Source organism: Musa acuminata, chromosome BXJ1-8 (assembly GCF_036884655.1).
Source record: "Musa acuminata AAA Group cultivar baxijiao chromosome BXJ1-8, Cavendish_Baxijiao_AAA, whole genome shotgun sequence".
NCBI lineage: Eukaryota > Viridiplantae > Streptophyta > Magnoliopsida > Zingiberales > Musaceae > Musa > Musa acuminata.
This window is the reverse complement of record NC_088334.1, coordinates 41809752-41829295: the sequence shown is the minus strand read 5'-3', so window position 1 is coordinate 41829295 and position 19544 is coordinate 41809752. Positions and strand designations below refer to the sequence as shown.

Genomic DNA, 19544 nt, shown 5'->3' with positions numbered 1-19544 from the left:
TGTGCGGAGTCCTCTTTATCACCTGTCTAATGTCTTTGAGGTAAAGAAACAACGGCATTAGCACAAGAAAAAAGAGCATCATTGTTGAAGTCTTTGCCATGAGAACATCTCCGCTTAGTTTAGTGTTAACATCAACCTCATCTGCAAGTCTCCATATAAAGATCAAAGGCATAATGTGCACACCTTGGATGGTTGCTATTCGTGGACTAAGAAACACTGATGCAAGTATAAATACTGAGGTCTTCAAAGAGAGAGAGAGAGAGAGAGAGAGAGAGAGAGCGTGATTGCTGCAGTTCTTTACCACAACACATTTACAAACTCGAGATCAACAAGAAAAGAAAAAGAACGGAGCATGATTGGTTGATGAAGGCTTTTACCATAAGTAAATCTAGGAGGAGAGAGAGAGAGAGAGAGAGAGAACTGTCGTAATAATAGCGGAAGTTAATACACAGCTTTCGGGAAAACAACAGCCTACCAAACTCTGCGATTCTTCTGGTCTTCCGCACAGCTGTTGAGGTCATTATGGTTTCTGCACCCTCTTTGTTGAAGCCCTCATCAATACAAGACTCGTTGAGGAGGCAAAGAAAAGAATCCTGCAATGGAGACAGTGAGTAATACAGTGAAACAAAGAAAGCTTCACCTGGTTTCCACCCTAAAGCTGCATATTGCTCCTACTATTGCACTTCCTGGAAAATGGCTTCATGTACTCATGGTGGGGTGTGGCCATCACTGCTGTCTTTCACATACCAATATCTACAATCAAAACCCTCAAAAAAATATTATGCTGTTCCTTTCAAGCCTAATGCTCCAAAGAAAAGCAAAAACAAATGTGCCCCAGCCAGATTTCACCTCTCTTTTATCTTCAATCTCCTCCAAGTAAATCACAGATTATCAATAGCATAAACTCCCAACAAATCAGATATATATATATATATATATATATGTATATATATATATATATATATATATATATATATGTATATATATATATATATGTATATATATATATATATATATATATATATATATATAGAGAGAGAGAGAGAGAGAGAGAGAGAGAGAGAGAACTTCATCCAAAAAAGACAAATAGATACTCTTAAGATGCACTTGCCAATGTTTCTTCTCTCATAAGATACTCTTATGAGCTGAAAAATATGGTCACCATGGCAAAGAAACCAACAAGTGTCCACTCCGAGATGCAAACTATGCTCAAAGAAAACTGTCATTCTGAGAAATATTTATGGGGGGGCAAATAAAGAGAAACCAAAAGTTGTCCCCACACAGCCAACAAGAACAAAGGAAACTCGATAAATCTTATACAAGGGTATATTAAACATCTTACAGGATGGCCTTGGCCACCAATTTATTCTTCTCTATAAACACAAAGTTTGGAGATACCAAGCAAAAGGCAACTTCTTATGAAATACTTCCATTTAATTCGTCTTCTCAGCAAGTTGATTCAGCCCAATTTTACATGATAAAAGTCCTCAAATAAAATAAGAAAATATGACTAGAGGAACTTAACATGTTCATTGTCCTTGCGTTGACCTAGTTATTTCTCAAAGGAGTGCACTCTTCAAAGACCTAGTGAATGCTTCCAACTTGTTCAGTCCTTCCTCGGGGGATTTTGCACCACCTAAAAGTTTAACTATTGCACTACCAACAATTACACCATCTGCTCCCCATCCAGCTACCTATAAGATTACCAAACTAGCAAGGCTTAAGAGTGATCCAAGCACCAAATGGTTAGGAATTGAATGACAGCATTGTCCACCGACTGACCTGCTTCACATGCTCTGGTTGGGATATACCAAAGCCAACTGCAACTGGTTTAGTCGTAGACTGCAAATATGCAGAAGCATTGTCATCTAAATAAGCCACAATGCAGTAAGTTGTAGCAGGTTGGCTAAAGAAATTGTCAAGTAATTACGACAATATTAGGACTATGATATCAAACTATTCTACGTAAGAAAACCATCAACTTATTTCAAGATGAAATCTACAGAGTTAAAATATAATGATCTCAAGTATACTTAAATCAACTTTGTTTATTTTGAAAAATGGATACACAGTTGAAAAATTCAATAGACATCCATGTATTTAACAAACCACTATTTTGTTCTATCAAATTCCCTAAAATGTATAGGTTGGACTGCACCACAGCCCAAGATGCTGGACCAAAAGTTTGGGTGATCACATGATCGTCTTTGAACAAATATCAGAAGAATAAGACAATGTCCATATTTGATCTGCCTACTGAATAAGAAGAGACATTAGAGCTAAAATTAATAACAAAATTACTGCAAAGCAAGGTGTATAGGTTTGCCAACACAAGGACTCTAATCTATAGGCTGTGTTCTGATGCAAATGTTCTCAGCATAGAGCATAGATATCTCAAACATGAACACATGAATACTAAAGTGACACAAATGATATTGATTTGAAGGTCCTGAACTAAACAGCCTTCACAAAACAATAGCAAAAGAAAAAGGAATGTGTTTATTTTTTAACTAGTAAACAATTCATTATGGAGCAATCAGGCAAAATACATGGTTCATAATGATGCAAGTGCAAAATACATAGCATTCCAGACAATAGAATAGCTATCAGGAAAATTACTTGCTCATCAAACACTCATAAATTACCCATGGCTTTACAAAGTGAATATGCAAAAGGGAAGTTTAAGCATGTGATGTTGAGAAATTATGATAGTTAACATGATCAAGATTACCAATACTACTCTGATCCCAGTTTTGGTAGCCCTTTAATTGGTAGTATCAGTATACCAGGCTATGTGCCAATGACCTGTACTACCTAGTACCTATGTTATTGAATAAAACAAAATTTGAAAATGAATGATATATACACCTGTATCGAGCTATACATTTCAATACAGGTACTTGGTCAAACCGATAAATAATGGCCAGTACATTTAGGTCTAACTGATTTTTAAAAGTTCAACATGATCAGGACTCTTCCAAACACACATTCAAACATCATCAGTTACTAAACCATTAAGATCTGTGAACTGCTTTTGCTTGATAAAATAGAACCTAGTAATATTTTCCGGTTGCAATTTGATTCACAAACTTTTAGTTAGGAACAAAATTCCTAGTCAGATCATAGAACAAAATATATACTTGTAGAACCAAAATGTAAGCAATCACCTAATAAGCTTGTTGAACATCAAAATTAATTTATGTAGCTCCCAATCACAGAAACCAAGAGGGCTTCGCATAGTGGTTGTTACCCCTCTTCACCTTGGGGAGGTTCTTGGTTGGCATCCTTGTAGAGTTTGGTACTCAAGAATTGGAACCATATAATTCTTTGGGCAGTGGATCACTTACTCCACTATTCTCAACAAAGAAATTTAAAAAAGGGAAAGAACCACAAGTAAATTAGCTCAACATCTAGCAGTCATCCCCCTATGAAGTCCAAAAAAAAACAACATACACGTTAGGTGGTCAGTTAATACAGAACTCTCCTTAATTGCATCACTTAAGTTTCTCTGTGTTCCTCTCCATAGATTATGAACCCAATTTTATCATATTTTTATCAGCTGTTAGTTGTCCTCAACTGCTATTGCTGTCATGGTTATGTCTATCTATTATTCATTGGCTGTCAGTTGATATTTTTATCGGCTGTCAGTTGTTCTCAACTGATATTCTGTCATGGTCATGTCTATCTATTATCCAGTGGCAGTTTATGCCAAGTTATATTTGCACATCTGAAATTTATTATCCATACGCAACTTATGCCAATTTATGCTTGCAAAGCATTTGACGAGGTTTTAAGTATGGTTTGAGTCTACTGAGTTCAGTTGCAAACAAGGGAAAGTTACTGTTCTTTTCAACCCTTCCTTTTTCTATATTTTGAGTTAGCTACTCAAATTTGTAGACTCCAAATTCCAAGATGAGATACTTGACACATATGAATAGGAGAAGAAAAAAGAATAACAGCTTGTATGATGATTTCGATTAATTGCATTCAGCAGTAAAGGACAAGAAGCAAGGCAGCAGACATCTTTAATCTCTTGCAGGAGAGATCGCACACGTGAACTAACGGATGCACGGGCACCAGTAACTCCAATAGAACTCACCTACATGAAAGATTCAAACAAACATTAATAAATAAAATCTAGATTAAGGAAAACAACTACATGAAATCACACAAAGATTCTAGAGCTTAAAGTACAAAAACATACATTTCTTTCAGGAAAAATTAATTCTGATATGCACAGGTACCAAACAGTAGTAACAGTATTATGGATCAAACAAACAACAATCTTAAAATATCGAAGATTGCAGTTCACATAACTCAAGATTACACAAAAAAAGATAAAAATAGCTGAACCAATATAGTTCTCTTCTTATGGTTTGTCTCATAAAAGAAAAAATTTTAAACATTGACAATGTTCTCAAAGCAATTGAGCAAATTTATAGACAACAAAGGCTCCTAGGTTGTAAACATTTAAGCACTTCAATGTAACGCGACTAGACGGTTCAGTTACACAAAAAAAAAAAAAAACAAATTTACCTAAACAATTGCCAGAAATGATCAAAATTCTGCTTAAAAAATATGAAGAGTTCACAAGGCCAACATATATCATGAGAGAAATTTATCTGGATATGCCATCCAATTAACAAATAATCAATATCATTTGACTGTAAACTTCCAATTGTCATTTCTTTGGTGCAAGAAAATAAGAGAATAAAAGTTTGGGCAACCTATTAAGTATTAATCCTACCTCATCTTTCATGCATGCATGTCTCACTCTTCCTATATTACTCAAAGATCAAATTAATATTATTATCTTTTGTTTTAGCGAAGGAAAAGAGAAAATGAAAAAGGAATTAGGTGCAAGAGGAACAGGTTTAACAAAGTATTTCCAGACAGGAAGCCAGAACCCCAACTATTACTAGCCTCATAAATTTATTTGGCTGATTTAACAAAGTTTAACAAAGTATTTCTAGACAGGAAGCCAGAGCCCCAACTGTCACTAGCCTCATAAATTTATTTGGCTGATTTACTCTATATCAAAGCTTTCTCTCATCCTACTTCGTCTCCTTCCTATGATGTCTTTGTCCTCCCGGCCTTTGCCCAATCCTACTAAATTAAGAAGCCGCACCACAACCTCAAGGCATCTGAACTTAGTGGAAATTGTCTTCAATGAAAATCAGAACCACACATCTCTAGCACCTAAAAGAAACAAAATAAAAAATAGAAAAAACTAGTGCACTCATTGCACAAGGCTCCCGCCAATGCGAGGTATGGGGAGGGTCAATGTACGAATAGAACAAAAGATAAAAAGCTGACTTAGTTGTCAATACTAATCTCTCAAGTTCCAGGCCAAGCACTTTAACTATGACCATGCACAGTCCTTGTCCTCTTTAAGATCATTGCCAAGGGTCATCCCAATCAGTTGAACGCAGCTAGAGAGGTTCATCTTTAGTAATCCTAGAAGTATCACTCCACTGTCTATCCAAGATTAAACTGCAGCATCAATGGAGGGGCAGTGGTGATGTGGATGGATGACAGGCCATTTCAGGTAAATTTAGATATGAAATCTCAAAAATGTATATAGGGACCTGAAGTTTTTAAGTGCATAAACCTTACAAGTATTGTGATTGGTAACCTGAAGTTATTAACTTTTTTCCAAACATAAAAGTGAAACAATTGTGGTTATAGTGTCTTTCTACTAAAACAAGCTAAGAAATGAAGATAATCTGTAAATCTTCCTTTGTATGGGCTCAGAAACAGTCAAGTGATGCACCTGAACAATCAGAAGATAGAAGAGGATGTTTGTAGATAAAAAACATAGAAACAAAAGATTTATTAGAAAAACATTCTTATTATTCTCAAGGATATGTGGAATAAAATAGGAAGATAATAGAATTCATAGAATATAATCTCACAGATCCAGGGAATATAAGTAGGTAGTGGAAAAACCTAAAACAGAGCACTAGAAGACAGCATATGGAGGAGTTAGCTAATGGTGGTAGCAGTACTGGCTAGGTTTGTTTATGTAAATCTGAAACCTGATATCCTTGACAATATTGCAGATGACATGAAGAGCTTGAAGTAAGTCAAAAGGCTTACCAGGTATACAAATCCTTCTGAAGCTTCAACAATTTCTTTCATTCTTTCTGTTGGTGTAGTAGGTGTTGTAAGCAGCACCTATAGTGAAATAAGAAAGTAGAACAAATTGAAAATGAAAAGCATTATGAAATCTTAAACAAGACAAAGGTTCCTTACATCATCAGTATCAAATGTTACCTACACTAATTGGCAAATTGAACAAGGAAAACAAATATTTCCTACATCATCAATCAGTACAAACAGTTGAATTGAATCCATATAAAAATTGGCAATGTCAATGGACAATGGAGTTTGGGAAATAACTAGTAAGATGTTTACAAAAAGTTTGTGCAACAACAGAAGCATGTAACATTCTTTAAGTTACACAATTATGCAATGGCAGAAATTTATGCAAGACCTTGGCGATTGGCTTATAAGCTTCACTGCCAGCTAAAAGAATCTAAACATAAATAGTCAAATTTGAGGTCATGATAGAATCGATAAGAATTCTTCCTTTTGGAAAAAAAGATACTTCAAACATGCACAATCTGCAATCTTTTGACTACAATTCATTTTCAATGAGCTCAGATCCCACCTTAAAGACCATATGATGCAAGACCTCTGGCCCCAATATAGGTTCGGTCAGCAGCATTCAGAATGCTGCCTATCGCAACATTGAAAGTATACAATGATTAACCAAAGAAGACATGTAAATTGCTATTCGAAGATAAAAGAAGCAAAGAGAAAAAGAGCTCAGATGTCGAGGTCTACATTCAACCACGTGATTTGCAGTTGAAGTTTCTCAGATTCAGTTTCTTGTCTAGAAGACCACCATTCTAGAATCTCCTTTTAGCAAAAACGAAAAAAATTTTAGCTCCAATATAAACTGTTCTAATATTTTATTTAATGGGCTTCAATCAATAGCAAAGCAGAAAATCTGCAATCCAAAGCGCAACAGTAGATTGTGATGTGAGGTAAACATTAGCGCCAAAGTTACATAGTGTTCAACAGTCTAACGACTAACAGTAACCAACGGTTGTTTTTCATGATTCTTTGGTCTGTCAGATTCCAGTTCTAAAGACTAATTTTCTCTTTCTTTTTTCCTTAGTAGCAGAATACTCCCCATTACCTACAGAAGATGTTAATGACAGAATCTTCCTCTTTATTTACCTACATGTACATACAGTCAGATTTAAGAAACATCACCAATTACTTTGGACCCCAAAACTGTAATAAAAAGTCTCATGCATGAAAATAAGGCAAAGCAAAAAGATACGATACAAAAGGGACATACTAACTCAATATTATGCTTAGCAGCTTCTTTCCTTAAGCTTTCAGTCTCCTCCAAAGGAACATCAGGTACGACAAGCCCTGCAGAAATGACAACTGTTAATGATGTGCAAAACTAGTTAGCTACAGTAATTACATTTACAGAACATTTAGAGGGGCCTACAAGCTAATTTAGCAAAGGTATATTCAACTAAAATTTGCAGATAAGGAAACACTAAATAGAAGTTAGAGAATAGTATGTGCAAGAGAACCATGATGCATTTTTAGTAGAAGATGGGACTCAGCAAATTGTACAGATAGTTAAATAATTACCACGTACACCAACTTCTTCTATTGTAGACATGAACTTATCAATTCCGCGCTTCAGGATTGGATTGTAGTACGTAAAGATAGCAATTGGACAAGATAGTTGAGGGACTACCTGCTCACACAATATAAAGAGCATTACATAGCATGAGAACTAATTGTCTAATTTATATAAAGTTGGAAAGTTTCAAAAGGTGCACGAAGATGCTTAAAACAATTGAAATACTACAACTGAATTCACAGAATATGTTAGAAAAAGGTAAAATAAATAAAGTCATTTAGCATTACTGAAAAAGTTTCTCTTGCTTGCTTCTTAAACAAGACAGTCAAGATGATATGCATGCGCCATTGTCTAGTATTAAAAAGAAATTTTTCCAGAGAAACTATTTGTCAATCTGTTGAAGGACCTTTTGGCATTTAAGATGTCTCAGGATCAATCATGAGCTGCAGAATATAAACATCATGATCCCACAAGGAACTGGCCAAGTAAAATGCATTGTAAAATTTCCTTTTTGAACTAATGAATACTAACTATTGACTTAACAATCCATGAACACATTCATACATGAAAAGGCACAAGAATTGTGTTTAACCATATTTTAATGTTTCGATGATCATACCTCCCTTAACATCGAAATGACTCCATTGAAGTTTGTACCCTTTGCTAGAGCACGCGTAGCAGCAGCCTGGTATACATAAAATTTAAGTAAGCACAACATATTCAACTATCAGATAGACGAAGAGTGAACTGGTACTAGTACCTGGATGACAGGCCCATCTGCCAAAGGATCAGAATAGGGTATACCCAGTTCAATCAAGTCTGACCCAGAAGAATCAAGAATTTTCAACGCTTTTGATGTTGTGGATAGATCAGGATCTCCAGCAGTAATAAAGGGTATCAATGCAACCTAAATCCATGAAGATCAGTTAGCCATCATCTGACAAATAGAAAAATATATTACAATATTTAAATAGCATACAAATCCAAACTATAAAACACAAATCATAAAATATTATTAAAGACAAATGAAGAGGGTAGAGATGTCTTGTATGATAGTTTTATGAATAATAGAACTAGCTGTAACAAATAATAGTTCTACTAGCCGGAGATACATTTTTCTAATGCAGATAGAGCACTAGGAACCTTAACAACTTATATTTGTTGATAACCATTCTGGTCCATATATAAATATAGAACAGAATAATCATACGGATTGATCAATATGTGCCGGGACATGAGTGAATAAACCATGCCACAAGGGTATAGGCACATGCAACACCAACCTGATGTGTAGGTCATGACATACGATAATGTATTTAAAGTCCTCCTTATCACTGAATAATTATTTGTATCTCATACGTTTTCTATGTAATATATTTAAATTTTGCTTTGTGTGCACATGTTTCCCCTCTTTACATAAGTGACTAGTGATTCCAGTGTCTAAATTAAATGAATAACTATAAATAATTATAAATGATATAAATTTATAAAAACGAAAAGAACAAATGAAGACAGATTGATCATCAACAAGATTTGAAAAAGATCAACATTAAAAATACAAATTAAACTCAACTCCAAAATCATCTACATGGAGACTCAAACACAAGAAATAAGTGACGCCTCGATATTTAAGCTGAAAATTTGACCGAAGGAGATGTATTGTGCATAGTGTTATCAATATTTTTAAATTGGCAATTGGTTTTAAAGGGTTTGTTTAATAATCTGCTTAAAGGGGCATGATTTTCAGCATTTCACAATCTAGATAATAAACTTCAATAAGAGAGTACTCAAAATATAAACGGAGGCAACAGAGAAGAATGTTAATCAGGAAAAAGAAGAAATAAAAATAGGAAAATATGAGGAGGAAGCAGCATGTAAACATCAGATTGAATAATAACAAATACGAGGGCATTTCGATTCTTTCCAAAATCCTTTTTCTTTTACTCCAACACCAACTACTCTAGTTTCCAAATTGAAGGCCAAGTTTCCCCGAGATTCTCGTTTCTGCCGATCAAAAAAGTAAATATAATATATCTTGACCCTAATTCGACTTCCGCTGCAACACTCAGCGAAAGCAAAAGAAGGAAAAGAAACAGGGATATTCGAACTCCGAGCATAATACACGTCTAAGTCGGTCAAGATTCAATCTCTAATTCACTAAACTGAGAAAAAACATATAAACGAACCAAACCCACCAAATGTGGCACTAGGAACATACGAGCGATCAAGAAACAGAGAGCCCGAGGCTACAGGACAAGAACCGGGTAACGAAATCATAATATTTCTTGACCCTAATTAGATTTGCGCCGCAACACCCAACAAAAACAAATCAAAGAAAGTTCACCAAGATTCAATCTTTGCTTCACAAAACTGAGAAGCAGAATATAAACGAACGAAACCCGCCTAATGTGGCACGAGAAACACACGAGTGATCAAGAAAACAATGAGCGCGAGACCTCAGAACTAGAACCGGTACAAGAACGGGAGTGGAGTTCACGGCGGTTACCTTTCCTTGCTCCTTCAACCGGGACAGGGTCTCGGAGATGCCCGGGGCCGGCGCAACGCTGAGAGAAGCCATGGGCGAGAAGGATTTGCGCAAAGATATGGGTTTACAGGAGGGGCGAACGAGGGAGGCGCCGCGAGACACCCGCGCTGGGAGAAGGGAGAAGGAAATGTTGGGAGCTACAGCCATCACCGCCCGCTTCGGATGTGTGCGAGCCCGTGGCGACGGCGGCTTTTGAAGGCGAGGAGACAGAAAGGGCTCTCGATCGAGAACGGTGGAGTTAGAGGAAGGCCCGACCAGCTGTGCCTTTAAAGTCAGGATTCACGCTTCATGGCTCACACCGCATGTGGGGCCTTCCTCGTGGGTGAACTAAGCAGCTTTTGCGTGCATGGGGAAAGCTAAATCCTGCATTGGGTCAAGCGGCCAAAGCTGGCGCAGTTGGGGCATGGGAGGAGCGGGCCTGCTTTAAGATTCGTGGTGTGCGTAGAGATGGTAGGGGGAATGTTTATGCCTATTTAGGATCGGTGTTAAAATTGGGGATTTAGTTAAGTGTCGGATTCGTAGAACTTTGGATCGACCAATTTGGAAGCTTTGATTGGATTATATTGTTGTCTCTTCTTTTTTTTTATTATGAGTACATTAAAATATGATTTAAGTTAGTTTAACACAATAGTATCAGAAATCTGATGTCATAGCAAAGTAGGATGCAGTGATAATGCCATATAAACATGAGATTTATATGTCTGGTCATAAAGAATAATTAACCCAAAAATACTACTTTTAGTGTTCATTATCAAACGTGAGGGAGGAATTGTATGGATTCTAATAAATTTAATATTTATTTAAAAATAATAGCACATTTTTTATATTAATAAGTATATTATATATACATATATATAATCTTACAAAAAAATCATATGGATTAGATATATAATAAATAAACAATATAATTATATATATTATTTTAAAAAATAAATAAAATAAAATTTTAACTTATAAAATATATATGTCCTGTTGATTTCTCGCTAAATCATGTTGACGATATTATGATTTTAGATGATATCAAATGGTATTTTAAAATTTTAATATTAACATTTCAAATGTTAATACTAGAAGCAATATTAATATTTGAGCATTTACAAAATAGCAATCAATCAATGCAATCTTAAAATATTTATTAAGCGTCAATTTATAAAATATACATTGAACTCTTAATGCATATTTTAAATATTTATAAAATATCCAAAAGAGGAGGAAGTCTTTTAAGATTGATGAGGTTCATACATTATATATATATATATATATATATATATATATATATATATATATATATATATAATCTTCATTAAATTGGTGAGCTACTTCATTAGCTGATTCAAGTACAAGTGCTCACGTTGTTCTATAAAGACGCCTCGTCTCACCTCCATTATTCTCATCATCCGCCTCGGTGAAAGAACGTACAGCCAGCCAAATCAACTCCACCATGGCGAGAGGCTTAATTAGCAGGTCCTTGGATTAATGAGATTGGGGTCTACCTGCAGCTTGGCGATTAGGGCGGCAGCTCCTGGTGCTGCTCCAATAAATAAGGACTTGGCTATATACGCTGCTCCAATAAATAAGGACTTGGCTATATACGCTGCTCCATCCATGTCAGTCGTGTGTGGCGTCGTGAAGTCAAGTTGATGTCCCCGAGCATCGGCTCGTCTTTCTTATACGTACATCCGTCAAACTTTCTCATTTGGTTGCATTAAGTTTTCACAATCAATCTTTCTTTCGCCAATCTTTGTGTTATATTATGGACAGAGGAGTTTATTTGATTTTATCTCTTTATATATATATATATATATATATATATATATATATATATATATATATATATATATATATATATATATAATAGATGTATAAATAATTACACATCACATAAGCAATTACACCGACTCAACTTTAGTACGTGTACATCCGTCAATTCTCTCATTTGGTTGCATTATGTTTTCACAATCACACTGTTTTTTCTTTTTTCTTTTCTTTCCCAAATCTTTGTGTTATATACTGATGTCCACGATACGATTATCAAAATCGGGTTGCGGAAAAAAATTAACTAAATTTGTCAAATATTAGATTTAATATAAACTTTTAGAGACTCGAGTTGGGAGATGATAAGAGATTCTTTGGAAAGATAATCTAATAATATGTCATACTTTATTTTATTCTTCATCATGGTGTACAAGAAGATTTATACCTAAATGGGAATAACTTAAGATCTTATAATCGATGTTTGATTTTTTTTATTTAATTTTTTAATTCTTTTTCTCCCTCCCACAAAACTCCACCTTCTTCTTGTTCAATATGATTGGATACCCTCAAAAGAAAAATTACTATTTATTTTTTAAGACTAATATGAGTGAGGGGAAAATTCTTGCACGTCTGCACCTTTTTAGATACAGAATGTCTTTGGCACACAGAGAGAAATCTAAACCTAAATCGAGTCTTTTTGCTGGTTCATGAATACAATTATATATCCTCTCAAGAGTGAGGCAGCTCAAGTGGACTAACCACTACACATTTAAGCAAAACAATTAAGATTTGGGGCCAAAGTGATTCTTGATCACTACCAATGTTGATGGCTTCAAGAAGTTGACTGGGGTCAACCCAACATGCATGACTCTCTTTGTGACCAGCGCAAAAGGGGCCACTTCATCATTGATGTCGAAGCTGTTGGTTTAAGTTGAGTAATCAGTATATGATTAATCGTTTTCGACGGTCGCAACGACTCGATAATCTGTAATGAAGCAGCAATGCAAGTAGTTGACCAGCAACTATCAAGATGTGGATGCTGATTAGTGTCTAACAAGTGAGAATGATCAGTTTCGCATCAATAATAAGCTACAACTTAACCTTGTGGCACGAGAACTCATCATGGCAAAGAGTTCTTGAGTACAAAGGTAAAGAATTCTTCCACAAGAGCTTTGGGGTTGAATGATCTAATAATCCACAGCAATGAATCGTTGGAGACACTATTTTGATTGCTTTCAGAAGCTTCCATGCAGCGAAAGCCCTGTGTTCTTTAATTACCTTAATGATGAGCACCAACAACTACTCAATAAATGAGCTCTAAAAGAACAGTAAAGCCTGCAGAAAACAATGCTTAGAGAGCTGTTCCACCATTATATATGCACATGGACGTGGCTGTGGATTTAATGAGGAGGAAACCAAACCATGAGAATCTCATCATTAGTCCCTACTTTAACTCGAGGAGCAAATTCACGAGTTGCATACAATAGTAGTATATTGTAGAGTGAATCAAACACACTATTAGACGGAAATCTTAAAGTAACATTGCTTTCTGTCCATACACCAGCAAGAAATTATACAAACAAAAGTATATAGCTAACATACATACATATATGGAAGCAGCACAATACACATGTAGATGACCAGAGAGATGTCTGCTGTGGGGGTATTATCTTCAGCTTCTGTTCTTGCATTTCTCCATGGCTTTTGGTGCTGTAAAATTAGGAGAGAAGCATTAGAAAAAGCATCTGCTTCTCTTGATAACGAGGAAGAAACAGCTAATTTAGGGATAGGGTTTCTCGACGAAGGAAATGCATGCATGTGAAGGATACTGACCGAGTCCGATGGCTTCTGATCCCTTCATTATCCTCAGACGCTTGCATGAGTCCACAAACATCCTGGATTTGTTTTGGAAATGGAGTTGGTGATGCGAGTTTACTTGCATAGCTTGAAGAGTATGAAGGGACAATATCAATCATAACTAGCTAGAGAAGCTTACTCCCATGGAACATCCCCAACAAGCATCCAGTCACCATCTTTGTCTTCGTAGGTCGGCACATACTCGGATCCATTCAGAAGATCCATCACCTTGCTCTCGTTCATGAAGTCCCTCCCACTCAATCCCTGAGAGCCATAGTTTCCTAGATATTGAACAGCAGGCATCAACTCTATCTCTCTATCTTGCAAATACAGAAGATAAAAGTCGATGTAACTCATAATATAAACTATTTCCTTTTATTTGGACGTAACATCTTACTCTGTGTTCTTAGTGGGCACATGCTGATGTCTCACTACGATTGAAACTGAAGTGGAGATGAATCTAGACTTGGAACAGAGAATAATATATTCAGATGAACTGTAAGTTCATGCATGTTGCCATGTTGGCTTGCATGAATACTGTTCTGGCATTAACAGTTGCAGGTGGGGTGCGATATGTACTGCCATTCACATGGTGTGTCTGGCACATCATGCTTCCCTGACATGGATACATGCATGCATGTAGATTAGGTATCACCTACAGTTGTCGCTCAACTCACCGCCAGTGAAGGAGATGAACATCTTCTGCAAGGCCATGAAGAGCTCTTGGTAGCTTCTGTACATCTTCAGGTCCACCTTGCGCAGGTACGGGGCGCCATCCATGCTAACCTTCACGAAGGCGGCCGAGATGCTGGACTTCTCGCCCTCCTCTTTGCTTCCTTTCTCGGAGTTGACAGAAAGAATGTTCTTCCTGAATGATCTAACCGGTGGCCAGCCCACAACCTGCGCCCTGATGTTGAACGCAGTGGATTATAATAACCAGTCATGGCAGATCTGCCAGGAAAAAGCTGAGAATTAAAGGAATCCATCGCATGTGCATGCATACGGTATATACTCTCTCACCGCAGCTTCCACTGCTTTTGTTCCAACTTTGTTAGATAAAGTAGATGACAACATTCCTCTGTTCTTTAATGGCGTTTTCTTGTAGAAAAATCAAGGAAAAGATTTCTTTCGTCTAGAAGAAAAAATAACGAGAATATTATTCTGTAAGGATCTGTGTGAGATGCTCGTTTGATCAGACTGAAACTTGGATTATCTTCTTGTTTTACAAGGTAGATTGGATGCTTTAAGAGCATCAAAAGCAACTCATATTTGAAGAAGAAGAAGAAGAAGATTATATACAGTCATACACACCACTAGCATGTGCTTGTTTGTATGAAAATGAAATATATCAAGAAAGAGACAGAGATCATAGAGGTGCATGATCGGTTTGCTTCATAAAAGAAAATTCTTGAAGATGGAACTCTTTGTTACTTTTCTTCTAGTTTATAGAAATCAAATGTCATAGAAGAATAGCTACACCAATATTTTTCTCTATCTAGAAAAAGCAAATTCTGTGTAGTATTGTTCCTCACTGTCTAAGAAGATGAACACAGAGAAGGATATCATGAAACCATTTAACTCTACCAAAACAAAGCCTGAAGGATGCAACAGAGAGAAGGGAATCGAGAGGTATACTTGGGAGCAGATGGCTTCTCGGGGTCACTGCCACAGGAAACGAGGCTTTTCTGGCTCACCGACCGTTTCACTTTCTCCGACGCGGCCTCCGCCACCGCTTCCTTCACGTCCACCGGAGTCTGAAGCTGAAGCTTTAGGTCGACGGTCTCTGCGAACCCTCTTTTGCCGGAATTCTTCACGGCCTCGGCGTCTCCTCCTCCGCCGCCACCTGGTAACCCCAGCCGCAGCTCGGTCTCCTCCAACCCCAACCCACTCGCCATGTTCCAACTATCTCTGGCACTATCACCTTCTTCTTCTTCTTCTTCGTCTTCTTCGCTTACCGCCAAGAGAACAATATATTGAGAGAGGGAGAGAGAGAGAGAGAGAGAGAGGAGATGGATGGAGGGGGAGGATCCTGTTCGCTACAAGTGCGTATACATGGACATGGTCGCTTCGTCCGACCCATTGGGATTACGACACGTGAACACCAATTACAGGCTTTGTCGGGAGCCAAAAGCAAAAGTAATACACTGTCCTACGCACTAACGCCAAACCCGGGTCACATACCTTCCTCAACTTCGGGCCCACGGATTGCTGCAATAGAAAATATAGTGTTCTGTCGGGTAGTACAACACGGAGTATGAGAAGCATCCCTGACAAGAGGCTCTCGTTATCGTGCCTGCGTAGCTGGACAGAGGGCCCCACACGGATTTCGGCCTGCATCGGACGGCTGGCACAGTTCGGCGCCGTCAAACGGACAGCCAGGATGGCGTCCAGGCCACCGGTAGGCGGACGCGGGTGGGGCCCAAACCGCCGGCGGTGGGTCAGCCCCGGGCGCATGTGCTGGGAGATTCCATGTGTCCCCTCGGGTTGCCTCGAACCCGCATCCATGTGAACCGTGTCTCACCCCAGACAGGTCAAACTCTATTAACTAAACACCAACACTTTGCCTTCATCGATCTGCTTGTCTTTTGAGGAAATATTGAGCTAATTCGAGAATACAAATTATATATATATATAAATATATATGAGTGGACTTGATTGCATTGAAAATGAAGGATGGAAACATTCAGGATGTTGAAGAGGAGGGGTGCGGTATTTGTTCGTGGAATTATGCACTACATTGCATGAGGAGGGTTGTTTATTTACAGACAGTGTCATGTGGGTGCTGTTCCACATAAAGTTGTGTGTGGGATCGGTGACTACAATGGCCAATGAATCGATAGGTTCTCTGTAACAAAAGTTCATTAGGTCTTCAGCATGTCAGTCTCGTTGCCACATCCTCTTATTTAAAGCCGCAACTCCGATGCTTCTTCTTCTTCTTCTTCTCTTGAATCTACTTAAAGGTTTGATGCAGAAGAGAGTCGTGTGTCTCTCTCTTTCCTTTGTTAGGGTTAGGCAATGCATGCTTTAGCAGACAGTACCTTGAACTACAGCTGCCGAAAGACATCCATGTATGCACCAGAAAACAACACCTTCTTCATTTAATGCTGCAAGCAAATAAACAAGTACAAGATCAGGAAAGCAGCGCGAAGGATCCGAGACTTCATCCTTAGTCTCACAGTAAAACATCAAAGAAGAAGAAGAAGAAGAAGAAGAAGAAGAAGAAGAAGAAGAAGCAGTTGTTTATTGCACCGGGCAAACAAGTCATGGACAGCAGCAACTGAATTCCTGCAAGAGACTTCGCGTGTCCCCTTCAGGTGGACTTCCCTTCTACTCCAAACAAGGATTGGGACGCTGGCCACAGCTTCGTGTGGTGCCCCAACAGCCCCACCAATCACACGGAGAAGACTCCAAAGGACAGCACACGTGTATGTTGACATGATGCTCCATGTCCCTCCCTGTGGCTCCGAGAGCCCATTCCCCCGTACACATCTGGTCTTGCCTCGCTTCATCTTCTACATCTGGCCATTGCTGCTTCTCGTGGCCTGCATGGTGACACGTTCCTCTCCTTCTTGGATGCTTCTTGGCTTAGAAAGTACACGATACAGTGGTGGTAGAAATGTCCAAAGCATCGAAGCTATTGAGATAGAGATGAAGCCTCGCCTGTCATAACTGTGGACAGACGGTATGATCCTGATCCCTATCTCGTTTCAGAGTGGTGGAACCTCAGCTGAAATGATCACAGCAGCTGGAGGACACGTTCGGCGAGAGAAAGCGAGAGGCATTCAACTGCAGTTATGGCGTAAAGAAATGTGACACAAGAAGCGTTGAATGAGATGGTGAGTGGCTCTTTCACCGCCTCGAGAAAAGGCCAATTTGCTTCATTGTATCTCTCTTTCAAATGAGCTGGATTGGATTGATTGCGTCGAGTTACGCTTCGTGTGGATGACGACAAATTGTATTCTGTGTCGATCATCTGTTGGGCATGATCGTACATGTCCGCATCGGTATTGCATTTCTGCTTTGTGGCAGAAAGCTTACTCGTAGGAACTATGCAGACCATTCATCTCTACATCATCTTAAACATGCACACGCTGCTGATCGCTCCATTGTACCAGTCATCAACATGCATGCGTGATGTGATGTTGCGTCTATCGGACCTTTCCAATCTGCGGATAGAATTAGAAAGAAGAAAAGGTTACGAAGATAGAGCAGATAAAAGCATGCATCAAAGTGTAGAACAGCCCGGCGGTGGGATGATATGTATACTCGAGCAAACAGATTGAATTGGTGGGAGTCAAATGCGAGAGTAGAAGTTATGGATTTGGGTAGTGGCTGTAGAGAGAGATTAGCATGTATGTATACATACATGTATTCATACGTTTAACTGAGCAATACACATCAATGGGTCCTCGTGTCCAGTCTCATGCGGTGAGATTAGAAGAGCTTTGGGATGGCTTCACCCCCGGTCTCAAAATTGTTGCTTTCCCATCCCATTTAGGCTATAAAGCAACCCACCCACCTCCACAGCAAACACCTTTTTCTCTCACCGGAGATTCCTCGGCCACCTTCCTCGAGCAAACAAGGTCTTCCTCGGTCGAGCAGAGAAGATCTTCTGACTTATCAGAGTAAAGAGAGAGGAAGAAGGAAATGGACGGTGGAGTGGGCTATGCAGACATGGACGCCCTCAAGGCGACAGAGCTGAGGCTCGGTCTCCCTGGTAGCCACCCACCGGAGAAGCCGCTGCCGACGACGACGACGACCGCGAGGCCTACCAAACGCTCGCTCGACGAGGACAGGGCAGCCCGGCGTGAGACTTCGGAGGGCGGCCGAGCCACGTCCACACGAGCGACCAAGTAAGCTTGGAAGGAAGGAGGTCATGGTGTTTACCAGGTTGAGATCATTTACTGACAGTGTTGTGCTGTTATGACAGGGCACAAGTCGTCGGGTGGCCGCCGATCCGGTCGTACAGGAAGAACAGCTTCCAGGCGATGAAGGCGACGGCGGAGGCCGCCGGACTGTACGTGAAGGTGAGCATGGATGGCGCTCCTTACTTGAGGAAGATCGATCTCGAGGTGTACAAGGGGTACAAGGAACTCAGAGAGGCGTTGGAGGACATGTTCAAGTGCTTCGAAGGTTGCAAAGGATCCGAGTACGCCATCACCTATGAAGACAAAGATGGGGACTTGATGCTGGTTGGAGATGTGCCATGGGAGTAAGCATCCAAGTCTCTTGTTCATCTCAAGATTCATGAGTATAAGTAGATGTTAATATTGATGTTTGTGTGATTATAGGATGTTCACATCCTCTTGCAAAAAGCTGAGGATAATAAGAGGAGTTGAAGCCATTAGAGGCCTGGGATCGAGTCAGTGACGAGAACAGCCAAGTTCCTCAAGGATGGAAGAAGGGAAAAGCGAAGACGCCAAGATGAGACGGATCAAGCGGTGTATATATTTGTGTGTCTCTGTGTGTGTGTGCGAGAGAGAGAGAGAGAGAGATCGGTATGTTGTACAAAGGAAATTAAATTTATGCTTCTGTGTTCTCTTGGAAATGTATAAAGAGATTCACAAGTTATTTTATGGTTTGATCGGAAGTATGAAAACATTCTCATAAATCCAGGAAAAGAAAGGTAGAAAAAACAACAAAAATCAAGCGGGCAACAACACCAAAGAGATCGCAGCCATTATTTGTCTTCCCTCCTCGAATGTTAGCGAA

The 19544-nt window shown here is 38.8% G+C and overlaps 3 protein-coding genes across 4 annotated transcripts; 1 reads left to right on the top strand and 2 right to left on the bottom strand.

Annotated features, from left to right (window-relative positions):
* Positions 1-1290: 1290 nt before the first annotated feature.
* On the bottom strand, positions 1291-10460 carry LOC103995120 (tryptophan synthase alpha chain). 2 transcript variants are annotated; one of them, XM_009415640.3, is made up of 9 exons: positions 10182-10459; positions 8436-8582; positions 8295-8360; positions 7681-7789; positions 7373-7449; positions 6100-6177; positions 4022-4099; positions 1783-1842; positions 1291-1694 (listed from the first exon to the last, which is right to left on the bottom strand). In XM_009415640.3, the coding sequence occupies exons 1-9, from the start codon at positions 10365-10367 to the stop codon at positions 1560-1562; spliced, it is 936 nt and encodes a 311-aa protein (XP_009413915.2). In that variant the 5' UTR covers positions 10368-10459; the 3' UTR covers positions 1291-1559. The 2 variants fall into 2 exon arrangements, with proteins under 2 accessions (XP_009413915.2, XP_018685231.2); XM_018829686.2 differs by lacking the exon at positions 4022-4099 and having other exon boundaries at positions 10182-10460.
* Positions 10461-13449: 2989 nt separating this feature from the next.
* Positions 13450-15814, bottom strand: LOC103995121 (auxin-responsive protein IAA30). Its single transcript, XM_009415641.3, has 5 exons — positions 15468-15814; positions 14510-14739; positions 13972-14113; positions 13809-13870; positions 13450-13685 (listed from the first exon to the last, which is right to left on the bottom strand). Exons 1-5 carry the CDS (start codon positions 15725-15727, stop codon positions 13648-13650), a joined length of 732 nt encoding a protein of 243 aa, XP_009413916.2. The 5' UTR covers positions 15728-15814; the 3' UTR covers positions 13450-13647.
* A 2510-nt stretch (positions 15815-18324) lies between these two features.
* LOC103995122 (auxin-induced protein 22D) lies at positions 18325-19408 on the top strand. Its single transcript, XM_009415642.3, has 3 exons — positions 18325-18685; positions 18763-19044; positions 19124-19408. The coding sequence occupies exons 1-3, from the start codon at positions 18480-18482 to the stop codon at positions 19200-19202; spliced, it is 567 nt and encodes a 188-aa protein (XP_009413917.2). The 5' UTR covers positions 18325-18479; the 3' UTR covers positions 19203-19408.
* The last annotated feature ends 136 nt before the right edge of the window (positions 19409-19544 follow it).

Bases quoted from the DNA above. Each gene is read 5' to 3' on its own strand.
- LOC103995121 (XM_009415641.3), bottom strand. From the start codon at position 15,727: ATGGCGAGTGGGTTGGGGTTGGAGGAGACCGAGCTGCGGCTGGGGTTA. The intron at 14,114-14,509 runs GTGAGTTGAGCG...TTCAATATCTAG, and splicing joins GTTCATCTCCTTCACTGGCG to GAAACTATGGCTCTCAGGGA. The intron at 13,686-13,808 runs GTCAGTATCCTT...CTAATTTTACAG, and splicing joins ATCAGAAGCCATCGGACTCG to CACCAAAAGCCATGGAGAAA.
- LOC103995120 (XM_009415640.3), bottom strand. From the start codon at position 10,367: ATGGCTGTAGCTCCCAACATTTCCTTCTCCCTTCTCCCAGCGCGGGTG. The intron at 7,450-7,680 runs GTAATTATTTAA...TCATTTCTGCAG, and splicing joins AGAAGAAGTTGGTGTACGTG to GGCTTGTCGTACCTGATGTT. The intron at 1,843-4,021 runs GTCTGCTGCCTT...GCATATTTGCAG, and splicing joins TCCTGCAAGAGATTAAAGAT to TCTACGACTAAACCAGTTGC.
- LOC103995122 (XM_009415642.3), top strand. From the start codon at position 18,480: ATGGACGGTGGAGTGGGCTATGCAGACATGGACGCCCTCAAGGCGACA. The intron at 18,686-18,762 runs GTAAGCTTGGAA...CTGTTATGACAG, and splicing joins ACGTCCACACGAGCGACCAA to GGCACAAGTCGTCGGGTGGC. The intron at 19,045-19,123 runs GTAAGCATCCAA...GTGTGATTATAG, and splicing joins GTTGGAGATGTGCCATGGGA to GATGTTCACATCCTCTTGCA.